The sequence below is a fragment of the Boleophthalmus pectinirostris genome, unplaced genomic scaffold, assembly GCF_026225935.1.
Source record: "Boleophthalmus pectinirostris isolate CB_2022bp ecotype Guang Dong unplaced genomic scaffold, ASM2622593v1 HiC_scaffold_1, whole genome shotgun sequence".
NCBI classification, from domain to species: domain Eukaryota; kingdom Metazoa; phylum Chordata; class Actinopteri; order Gobiiformes; family Gobiidae; genus Boleophthalmus; species Boleophthalmus pectinirostris.
The window spans coordinates 12,406,206-12,417,788 of record NW_026570970.1 but is presented as its reverse complement, the minus strand read 5'-3'; the positions used below and the strand labels follow the sequence as shown (position 1 = coordinate 12,417,788).

Below are 11,583 nucleotides of genomic sequence, written 5' to 3'. Positions count from 1 at the left end.
ATAGAATTTACTTAGTCAACCCTCTACACCTCAATTCTTATCTCATTACAACTAAAATAACAAAAATCTCCCCATTTTCGCAAATAAAATGTGTAGATGATAACTAAAGAGGCCCAAAATATACAGTTCTAGCTTTCATATAGAACGATAAGTCAATACAGTAATAATTATAACAGGCCTACACTGCAAAAAGCCATGTCCAGCTAAGTTAAAATGACTTAAATTAAGAACATTATTTATTTGAGTAGTAGCATCATAGTGGTCAGATCCATTGACCCACAGGTTGACGGTGCGATTCCAGCTCCCACAGATCAGAGGCGGTGCTACCATTAGGCAACAGTAGGCGTCCGCTTAGGGCCCCCCGAATTTGGAGGGGCCCCCAACCAATTGCCCACAGTGCCACTAATGGCCGAGGCCTCAGAGCAATTTGATTTTCTCTCAATATGACATTAAATGAGAGTAGTTCACTTTCAACAACAACAACATCAAAATAGTATCTTATCTCAAATCTCAAATTTGTTTTAATTGTCAAAGCATCCCCCCTTTCACGTAAGAATGGACGAGTCGGCTTGACCCTGATTTAAACATAATCATAACATAATCATATATACTGGATGTAAACAAAAATGTAATTGTACTAGCAAAAAAATAAAACTACTTTTCAGTAGACTTTCCAGTCCACCCTAATTCAAATAGAGATTTGTTTATTTATTTAAAGACTATTCTTCCCGGGGTCCAAGTTGGCATAATTTACAAAATGTACCATTATAATAACAAAAAGTTCACACATAAGTTCATACAGTCCTGTTCCATAGTACACTGCACTACACAACACTACTACAATTATAATATATCCAATAAATTACAATACATAGCTAGTGACTAAATATAATTATGTACAATTTCCAATATACTTCTTTAACATTTTCTTAAAACTTGGTTCATGCTTGTGAACAGTTAAGGGGGCGTGTCTCAAGAACAATGAGGAAATGGGGGAAATACAGACAATGAACATAAAAAATATACAAAAAACAAACAAAAAACCAACAGAACTGTGCATTATAGAGAGGGCCCAAAACACAAGTTCGCCTAGGGCCCCCAAATTGTTAACTCTACCACTGTCTAACCACTGCCACAGATAAATGTTGTTATTGTGTCCTTGGGCAAGACACTTAACAACCTCGCCCCCAATGTCTGCATACATGATATCGTAAAGTGCTTTGAGTGCCTTGAATGTGGAAAAGCGTTGTATAAAAATTTAAGTAAATTCAACTTGACGAGTAAAATTATCCACCAATGGAACCAACCAATGTTTTTCCTTCAAGCAACATTCGATTTAGTTTATTATTTTAAGTACAAAGCAGATGCATTTTCAGATTTTAATGACAAAATGTCTTGCTCCGTTGGGAAATCATTTTACTTGTGAAGTGAAATGTGCTGAAATCACAATAAACCTTATTAATTCAAGTCATCTAAACTTGGCTAAATTTTTGTTTTCGCAGTGCGTACGTAACAGTACCTAAACGATCATGTAGTATTGTAGTATTAGTGCATTTAAATTACTCTGTGCACTGAATAGCCAGGCTCATTCTGCAACTGCTGAATGTGCAATCCCACTAATCCATTGTGCACCCGTCACTGATTAAGACATTTCTGGCGAGGTGTCAAGCACGTGGCCAGTTAAACAAGGCTCATCATGGGAGGCCCCTGCGTAAACTCAGCTGGTCAGGAGAGAGAGAGAGAAAAAAAAGGGAAAAAAGCTTGGATCAGAGCAGGGGGTCGAGTCTAACCTAACCTCACCCCCCTCCTCTTCTTCCTCCTCCTCCTCTTCTTTCCCCCTCTCTCTCCTCTCTCCCAGTGGGACAGGGTTTGGTCACCGGCACATGGCACGCTCTCAGCTCCCCCTCCCTCGTTTCTATCCCCATCTCTTCTCCTCACCTCCCGCTAATGTCCACTCTCCATCCCGAGCCGGCGGAGAAGCACGGGGGCCGATCCCGCGATAAACTGGGGGGCACCTGGAGAGAGTCTGCACGCCCCATTCAACAATTGGTTTACCGGGGCCACATGCTTATTAAAGATCAGGCGGTGGAAGTGGAGCATAATCCTGTAATGAGCAGAGGAGAGAGCAGTGGCCGCGCACACAGACAAGCCCGAGCATGCTTCACAGAAATAGATGCTGGACCCTATAGCCCCCTCTGTAATGACCCCTCTTGTTAGCTGGCTGTGGCTGTTCATTAGATACAGAACTGAACCAGGCAGTGGCTTCCAGGCAGGCAGGAGCTGTATGGAGATGTGCCATGCAAAAAAAAGATTAACTCTATATTTCTTTGACAGGAGCGGCTACCTCGGAAAGGGCTGGAAGAAGTTGTAAGACGCTGTAAGTTTTTTGGTTTGTAAGATTTTAAATTCTATAATAATAAACTGGAAATTTTTACTTTTGTTGTGCATATGAGGAATTCTTATTTTTGAAATGTACCTACAAATGCATAAATAATAACAACTATTTGATATATTCATAAATTTATCCATATAACATTCAGTGTTAGTTATAAAAAATAGAATGACCCCAGATAATTTTGTCTAAAAACTAGAGCAACACTTGGACTTTTGCAGCCCTCTCTAAAATCTAAAATCTCTCCCACCTTTTATTAATCACCATTTGTACATTTGAAATTTTACTCATAATACTCCCTTAACGACTGATTAACACTTATTATTTACACATTATGATGCCTTAAAATAAATATTTCTTCTCCAAAATGTTCCATAATCTTGGAGGTGTTAAACAAAAACACGTTGTCATGTCATTTCATTCTCATTTCAATAATAGCTTTATACAGCCCTTTTATTCCAAAGGCCACAAATTCATAGAATTATATGCTCTGATGCCTTACCTGTGAACTGCGCCGCGTGTTAACTTGGTAATAACCTTGTTAAAGCATAATGCAGAGGTGTGCGGAGATGAAACCTTGGATACAGCCATTTTCGAGTCACCTGCAAGACACAGACATTTCATTAGACAGACGTCGTCTTATAATTCCCTGTTATTTATGTATTTTTATTCATGCATTTTTTTTCTTTTCATTTTCTTTATTATTATTATTTTTTTTGCAAACCTCGAAAGTATAAACCCAAACTAAAGCATCGCAAGAAGAGCCCGCGCTCGTGAGATGTGTCCTGCTCTCGGTGCCATGGTTCAAAATCAAATATTTAGCAGCCTTGGGACTGATAAACACATCTTCAGAGGGACGCCATGATTTCACGCTATATCACAAACATTTTAAGGCATCAGATGCACTGCCTGTCATGGACTGTCATTCTTGGTGCGTTAATAATATATCCTGGCTGCGGCTGCGGACATCCTTTGGCACTCATGGCGCATAAATAGGTAAATAACGCAAAAGGTCCTTATTTCGTTTTTTTCCTTTTATTTTTCCTGCGGTAAAATAAAATTAAGAAGAGGTTTAAAAATAAGCGCGTCAAACAAATCACTTTGATCACAGCACTGTGCTAATTAAGAGCTGTCTAATTAAATTATAACCTTGAGTTAACCAATGGCGTGGCTTGTTTCATTAAAGCGGGGAGAGTGATGGAGAGAAAATGCTTCCTGATTGCAGGATGGTGTCAATTGGCTAATTTGCTTCCTTCGCTTCTTCAAGTCGTAGCAAGGCGTTTTCCCCGCGTTAGACTGGGATAGGCGGTGATATAGGTTGAGCTAATAGTGGCTTCTTATAGAGCCATGCAGGTGGAGAATTGCTTGTCACCAGCGAGTGGTCTCTCCAAGAAATTTATGAATGTGGGCAGTGCCTTCTCGAGCTCGGATGGATCAGAGCTTCCGCTGCAGGACCATCCTATTCTATCTGCGAGTGACAACCTGGAGAGAAGTTCACCTCTGAAAAAAAACTCCAGGGAGATGACGAATCAGTCAGAGGCAGACAATTTCCCCGACTCCAAGGACGCGCCAGGGGACGTCCAGAGGGGCAAACTCTCTCCTGCTCTTCACTTCGATGGGTCTGCGGCTGAAAGGTGCATCTTTTCTCCCACTCAGCCGCAGCCAGTCTCCGCCGCAGCCCCCAGTGCCATGTTCCCGTACGCCAGTCAGCACGCGCCTCCGGCGTTCTCCATCGGCAGCCCCGGCCGTTACATGGCCCACCACCCGGTCATCACCAACGGAGCCTACAACAGCCTGTCGCAGGGATACCCGGCCGCAGGATACCCGTACGCGCAACAGTACGGCCACGCGTACCAGGGAGGCGCTTTCTACCAGTTCTCCTCCGCGCAGGGGCTCGTGCCGGGGAAAGCACAGGTTTATCTGTGCAACAGGGCCCTGTGGCTCAAGTTCCACAGGCACCAGACCGAGATGATTATCACCAAGCAGGGCCGGTAAGTGCGCGCCTTCTCCGCGTCTGATAATCTACCTTCACTTTGAATTTATCCACATAATAAAATCATTCTATCTCTTTGTGTACTAAACATAAACAATTACACAAAGCGTTTCTTTTTGTTAAGTATTTGGATAAATCAAAGCTAATGTTTTATTTAGTCTATTTATTTTAGTTGTGGGTTAAGAGAAATGTGCATTAAAACATTATAGTTTGTTAATCGCTCGTTAAATCTCTTAACAGGTGCGTTTGTATTTCTTTTGTTATTTTCACAGACGAATGTTTCCATTTCTGAGCTTTAACATCTCCGGCCTGGACCCGACCGCTCACTACAACATCTTTGTGGACGTGATTCTGGCGGATCCGAATCACTGGCGCTTTCAGGGAGGAAAGTGGGTTCCTTGCGGGAAAGCAGACACGAATGTTATCGGTAGGAATGCGGCTTTATTGTAATTTTATTGCTTGTTTACATTACATGGATTATTTTGCATTTTTATTTTTAAAGCTAAGTTTATATTACTATAATAATAGTTGTTGTCTTTTTTCCTTCAGGAAACAGGGTTTACATGCACCCGGACTCACCAAACACCGGCGCTCACTGGATGCGTCAGGAAATATCTTTTGGAAAACTGAAGCTCACCAATAACAAAGGCGCTTCAAACAACACAGGCCAGGTACATGCTTCACAAAAACCCTCTGTTTTCATAAGTCTTTGTCCGTTTATGTTCAGTTAACTTGTTTTAGGGCAGTTTCTTTGCACCAGTCACCTGTAGCTCGGGTCATAATCTGCGTAAAATGCCAATAGATTAATCAGTTGAGTTTTTAATGGATATATTTTTTTTAAGAAATACATTTATCTGTTTTTATTTTAGCTATAAATTAAGATTAATTTACAATTGTGGGAGATTGTTTATAAAGCTATAATAAGCAAAACTATGCGTTTTGTTCTCGTTACTGATTGTGCGTAAAAAGGTAAAACAATATTCAAACCAATTCATTGTAGTAAATTATTATCAGTAAATTATTAATTTTAAGAAAGTGCTATTTTTCACAAGAAGAAAACGAATAATTTTACTGGGCAGCTTTTTTTTCATCCGCCAAAGTGCCTGTGTGCTGCCGGGTGCGCCTGTGGAGTGTGTTAAATCCGTGCGTAATGAGCTAATAGCAGGTTGCGTGTAGTCTCTTTGTAAACGGGGTGTGACACGCGTTTGTGTGCGTGTGCTCTGCAGATGGTGGTGCTCCAGTCCCTGCACAAGTACCAGCCGCGGCTGCACGTGGTAGAAGTGAACGAGGACGGCACGGAGGACACGAGCCAGCCAGGGCGCGTGCAGACGTTTACCTTCACGGAGACGCAGTTCATCGCTGTGACGGCGTACCAAAACACAGACGTACGAGCCCCAGTACCTTTCACATGGCATTTGTGTAGGCCTAGGCTATTTGTAGTAATTAAAAACTTTATATTATTATTTACTTTTTTCAATAATGCATTTCAAATTTCTGTTATCTTCACTGTCAAATAACACATTTATTGTTTTTGACAGATCACACAACTAAAAATTGACCACAATCCGTTTGCCAAAGGATTTCGGGACAACTATGACACGTAAGATTTATTTATTCTATTGTGCAATAAAGCATCCCGCATTTTTAAAAGGCTGTGGCCACACCTTTTTATTAAATTGAACTAACATCATTTTGAATATTTTATATTGACTTTTTCGTCATGGCTACGTTTAAGAAAATATGAGTCTTTTGGTAAAAAATAAAATGAGGCTTTGTAAAAGTGACCCTGTTCATATTCTGTTAAACGCTCATAATTTATTGAAAGCAGCCTATAGCCTGCTACATCTCTACCGCCCTTCAAATGTTTTCTATATGTCCATTGGAATATGGTGTAGATCTTTCTCCGGACAGCTGAGTCCAGTGCGGAAGGTGAAAGTGTTTGGTTGAACTTTTGTACTTGTGCTCTCTGAGCTGTTTGTTTGTCCTTGCAGGGTGTACACAGGCTGCGACATCGACCGCCTCACTCCGTCTCCGGGTGACTCTCCGCGTTCACAGATCGTGCCGGGCGCGAGATACGCCATGCCCAGCTCCTTCCTGCAGGACCAGTTTGTCAGCACTTATGCCAAATCTCGTTTTCACCCTGGCGTGGGGGCCGGGCCTGGCACGGAGCGCAGCGTCCCACTCGGCAACAGCTTGCTGTCCCCGCAGCAAAGCGAAGAGCCCCCTGTTGCCACCCCCCCGCAGCGCTGGTTTGTCACCCCTGCCAACAACCGACTGGACTTCGGTGCCTCGGCATACGACGCGGCGGATTTTGCCGGTAACGCGGCCACCTTACTGTCGTACGCCGCGGCCGGAGTGAAGGCCCTCCCGCTGCCCACCGCGGGCTGCTCCAACCGGCCTCTGGGTTATTACGCGGATCCTTCGGGATGGGGAGGACGCACTCCGCCACAGTACAAGACCGGCTCCGTCTTCTCTTGTTGGCCGGCGAATTCTCTGAGCAGAGGGGTCAATTACCTGTCCGAGGAAGGCGCGGACTCAGTGGCCACAGAGAGATCTCCCATAGGAGCCTCCGAGGAACCCAAACCCAAAGACATGTCTGAGTCCAGCTGGATAGAGACGCCCTCCTCCATTAAGTCCATGGACTCCAGTGATTCTGGGATCTTTGAACAGGCCAAGAGACGGAGGATCTCCCCCTCTGCCACCCCTGTGCCAGAGACAGTGTCCCCACTCAAGTCTGAGTGCGACAAAACCTGTACAAAGGACATTGGCTACTACAGCTTTTACCCCCACAGCTAAGACCAACATCCATCTATCTATCCATTTATCTATCTATCCAACTATCTATCTATCTAAAGACTGTAAAAAGCCGGGACCGGGACGTTGCGCTGCGCAGTTCATGGCCAAAGTGTACATTCTTCCACTGCTGTGTGTTCGCCTCACTCTGCGCGGGCCTGAGTGACGTCTGTTTCTACACTGTTGCGTCTAAACACTGTAATAAATATGAATAAACTGTATATAACATCTGGCCATATAGTGATGGATGTACAGATAGCCCTCTTCTGTTCAGTAGCCAACTGTTAGTCCAATGAGATGTTCCTGTGTAGCATATACTCCTTGTCTGGGAAATGATGTATTTTGTACTCTATGAAAGCTGTAGGCACCCAAAGGCGTTATTTATCTCTGTTACTAACTGTATGATACGTGTGCGTAAACAGGTGTTGGTAGGCTATACTGTAGGTTTAGGGTCTTTTACTTTCTTGAATTTGGGCGTTATCTTTCATAGCCTGTATGCTGCTGTGGAAATCTCTGTATCTGCTGTAATGTGCTGTAAAACAGAATAAACCATTTTGAAATCAGGAAATGCCCTTATAAAAATAACATAGTCTAATAGTAATCAAAATATCAACCGATTTCAGTTCGGCCACACATGCTATTTATGAAAACATTGCAGCTGGAGATGCACGAGTGTGGTGGATGTAAAATGTGCGCCGCGCGTGTCCTGCGTTTCTGATTGGACGAGCCAGAGCAGACAGGAGTAGTAAACAATTAAATAGATGCTTTGTTAGTAAGAAAAATAGATCAAGAAGAATATAGGTCATTACGAAATAAGGAGGATATTTCAGATGACGTGGTCTGTAGACATTAAACCCTCAGTGCTCTAACAAAGGCACGTGCTGATTTCATTTGTTGATCTCAGAGAAGCTTGTTGTTTTCTTGGTTTTACTTTTGGCATTTTTCATTTCGGTTCTTGTTTTGTGTTTGATAGACTAGTCCCGCGTTGGCATCTCCTGCTTAAATTCTGATTTGGGCCTAAACTGCTGAATTTGAGCGGAATAATCTGGGCACAGTCCACTTCTTCTTTCTTAAGACGTCTGTCTTTTAAATAATGTTAATGTGTTTTATGTTTGTCTTTATTCCAGCTGCTTAAAGGCTACAGTCTAACAGCGGACTCGTTTCAGGGACTTAGGCCTGCGTAATTCATTTTGCTTGGGTTGGCATTGTATTTTTGTCCAATAGTACAGAGTTTTTATAGTCGGCCTATTTTAAAAAGCATCAGGCCTATTGACTTTAAAATGAATCATTCACGTGTCTGAGCTCTGCATCTTTTAAACGCTGCATCAGAATTAAAACCACAGGCTAATTGTTTTTATGCTTGAAGGCCCACATGTTATTATAGACTACTTTATTTAAACAATGTATATTTTATTTAAAAGAAGATTGAGACTGAGATTTTTTATTTTTTTAATTAAGACATGAAAATATGTAAATTGTAGGCCTGTACTTCCTTTAACAAACAGCAGATGGCGACATGTGAACGCGTCTACGGCCTGTCACCAAACGCTCACGTGTTCCACATGAAAATAGCTGCGGTATACTATATTTTTCTGTTTACTCCAGTTATGAATGCAAATAAATACGGTGTGATGAATATTATATTTGGTCCAGTAAGAGTAAGGTACTGTGGTTGTGGCCGAGTTTTGCAAGAATCCACCAGAGCGACAGAAAGGCCTTTCTACAGCAGATGGCGACGCATAACAGGAGCTTTCACAACACCGTTTCTGCGTTTCAGAAAGACTTCTTCAACAATACATCCCTTAAGAAATAAAATGTATAATATCTAAATCTATAGAAAATAGGGAACATGGCACTGGGAGACACAGGGCTCTCAGTGCACTTAAAAGTCAATTGCATTTTAGACATTGCTTTTTTTTTTTTTTCATGTTTCTGGTCTTATTAGCAGCCCTATTTAATTTTAGTAGTCATAGCTTTGTTCTGTAGGTTCCCTATTAACAACTTACCAACCAGGTGGTTTGGTCCTCGTTTACTTTTCTTGAATGTGTTTCACACTGCGGGGGGCATAATAACAAAAGGAGGTCAGCAAGGACACTTCAAAATGGCTTCTGATCAAACGCAATTCCTAATGAGTCAACCAGTGTGCGTCCATAAAGTCTTTCTGTGCGCTGGTGTTGATTACAAACGCCCCTTTACCTTTTTGTGTGTAACAAAGGCTAAACCTCTGCAGCCTGAAGAGTGCACTAAGCTCTCAGAGAAGCTCCAGTGAGTGCACTAAGCTAACACAGAAGCACCAGTGAGTGCACGACCCGCCGCGGAGCATCAGCACGAGCACACCGACAGAAGCGCGAGCTGTGCCCGCTGTGCGCCAGCTCTGCCCCCGCTGCACATCACGGAAAACCACCGCTGCTCACATGGACATGGACGCCGAGGAGATGGTTGTTCAGACCGAGCCTCTAGTAGCGACGGTAATACAATTTAACTTTCATAACAAATACAGTTAGCGTGACATTTGCTAATTAAGTCACAGTTTAATAAAGGCATCCTATAGGCTCCTACAGCTGTGCGCGCGGGTTTGTGAGGACACCTGTGGACTTGCGCAGTGCGTGTCCTGCAGCTATAGGCTAACCACAGCCTCCTCCTGAGCTAAAACTATGGGGCAGTGGCTTTACTTATTGGTCTAGTAACTGTAAGTTGAGAAAATGATCAGATAACCAATATATTTAGAATCTAGCTGACACGGTGTGCTGCTGCTGCGGGGTTCATCATTCACCAAGAGGTCTGGCATTTTGACTTCACAGTGCTTTTACTAGAACATTCTAAAATAAGTTGTTTTGGTTGACTGACTGCAATTTAACTAAGTGGTTAGTCTGAAACTGGACTAAATTGAGTTGTTTTGTTTCCCATCCAAGACTTCTTTGCAGTCTTTTGCTGTTCCCTTTAGGCTCCCAGTTTAAGATTTCCCAGTTTATAGCAAGATGAGGTAAAACATCTTCTACTCTTCAACCATGGACCAGCTGACTTTTAAAACTTTTGCTCTGGATAACACCCATAGTCCTTCTTTTATACAGTCTATGATAACACCTGGAAGACTGAGACATGAGGAAACCGGCACAGAGGCCACCTCCCACGTCAGCCTCACTGAGGAGGTGCCCTCTGCCTGGGCGTACAGTGGGAAGAACCCTTCTGGGTGAACCACACTGCCCTTATGTGGGAGTACTCACTGGAAGTCTGTGTTCTATATCTATATTTTAGGTTCAGCCGCATGCCAAGTAAACACTTCTTACTATTGTTGTTGAACATTAACTTATATACCTATACATTTACATTACACGCTCACTTTTTACGTGACATTAGCCAGTTACCCAGTAGCTGCTAATTCACTTTCTGCCTGTAAACCAGTGCACAGTAGACAGTTCCTTCTGACTTTTGTTGAACAGTTTTCTTCTCATGTAGTGAGGGACATACAGTATATATCAGTAACCATGTTAAAGAGCTCATATTACACTATTTTGTGATCTGATCTATGTTATTATGTTCTTTCTTCGTCAAAAACATGGTAACACTTTATTTTAGTGTGCACTTATTAACATCTAACTACCCACTAATTAGCACAGTTTGTAAATGGTTTATTTGTCATCCATTAGTATTTATTTAACCCTTATTAATCTCTAATTCCCCATGAATTTATTCTGCTATTAGTTAGACATTTACAAACACTTTCCTATTAATACACTCTTTATTACTGTTTATTAGGGCATTTTTGTATAAGTTATGATTCTAATAAGCTTTTGGTATTAAGGGTGTTGTTAAGGACTAGTAGCACAAGAAATGTAGTTTTTACTTATTTGTGCCAAAAGCTTATCAGAATCATAATTCATGGACAAAAATGGCCTAGTATCATATGATACTAGAACGTAGATACTAGAACATGGACACAGGAGCTCGGACCCCAGAACTTGGACGACACTATCATATGATACAAGGCCATTTTTGTCCATGAATTATGATTCTGATAAGCTTTTGGCACAAATAAGTAAAAACTACATTTCTTGTGCTACTAGTCCTTAACAACACCCTTAATACCAAAAGCTTATTAGAATCCTAACTTATACAAAAATGCCCTAATAAGCAGTAATAAGGAGTGTGTTAATAGGAAAGTGTTTGTAAATGTCTTGTGGGGAATTAGACATTAATAAGGGCTGAATAAATACTAATTAATGACAAATAAATCATTTACAACACTGATAATTAGTGGGTAATTAGATGTTAATAAGTGCCCCCTTAAATAAAGTGTTATCAGAAACATACCTGGGGTTGTATTTTTTGTTATTCATGCTTAAAACACAAATCTTGCATATTTAAGATGAATTCTCTCAAACAGAAAGCATTGTTTGAGATTGTT

General features: G+C 41.7%; 1 protein-coding gene across 1 annotated transcript in view; it reads left to right on the top strand.

Annotated features, from left to right (window-relative positions):
• The first annotated feature begins 4,268 nt into the window (after window positions 1–4,268).
• The window catches only part of slc4a10b (solute carrier family 4 member 10b), a 63,053-nt gene continuing 55,738 nt past the window's right edge, over window positions 4,269–11,583 (top strand). Inside the window, exons 1-8 of the mRNA XM_055151217.1 lie at window positions 4,269–4,383; window positions 4,658–4,812; window positions 4,935–5,056; window positions 5,612–5,770; window positions 5,924–5,985; window positions 6,377–7,176; window positions 10,123–10,151; window positions 10,250–10,368. Coding sequence (XP_055007192.1) covers window positions 4,361–4,383; window positions 4,658–4,812; window positions 4,935–5,056; window positions 5,612–5,770; window positions 5,924–5,985; window positions 6,377–7,176; window positions 10,123–10,151; window positions 10,250–10,368 — 1,469 coding nt within the window. The 5' untranslated portion in view covers window positions 4,269–4,360. The remainder of the gene's footprint in view (window positions 4,384–4,657; window positions 4,813–4,934; window positions 5,057–5,611; window positions 5,771–5,923; window positions 5,986–6,376; window positions 7,177–10,122; window positions 10,152–10,249; window positions 10,369–11,583) is intronic.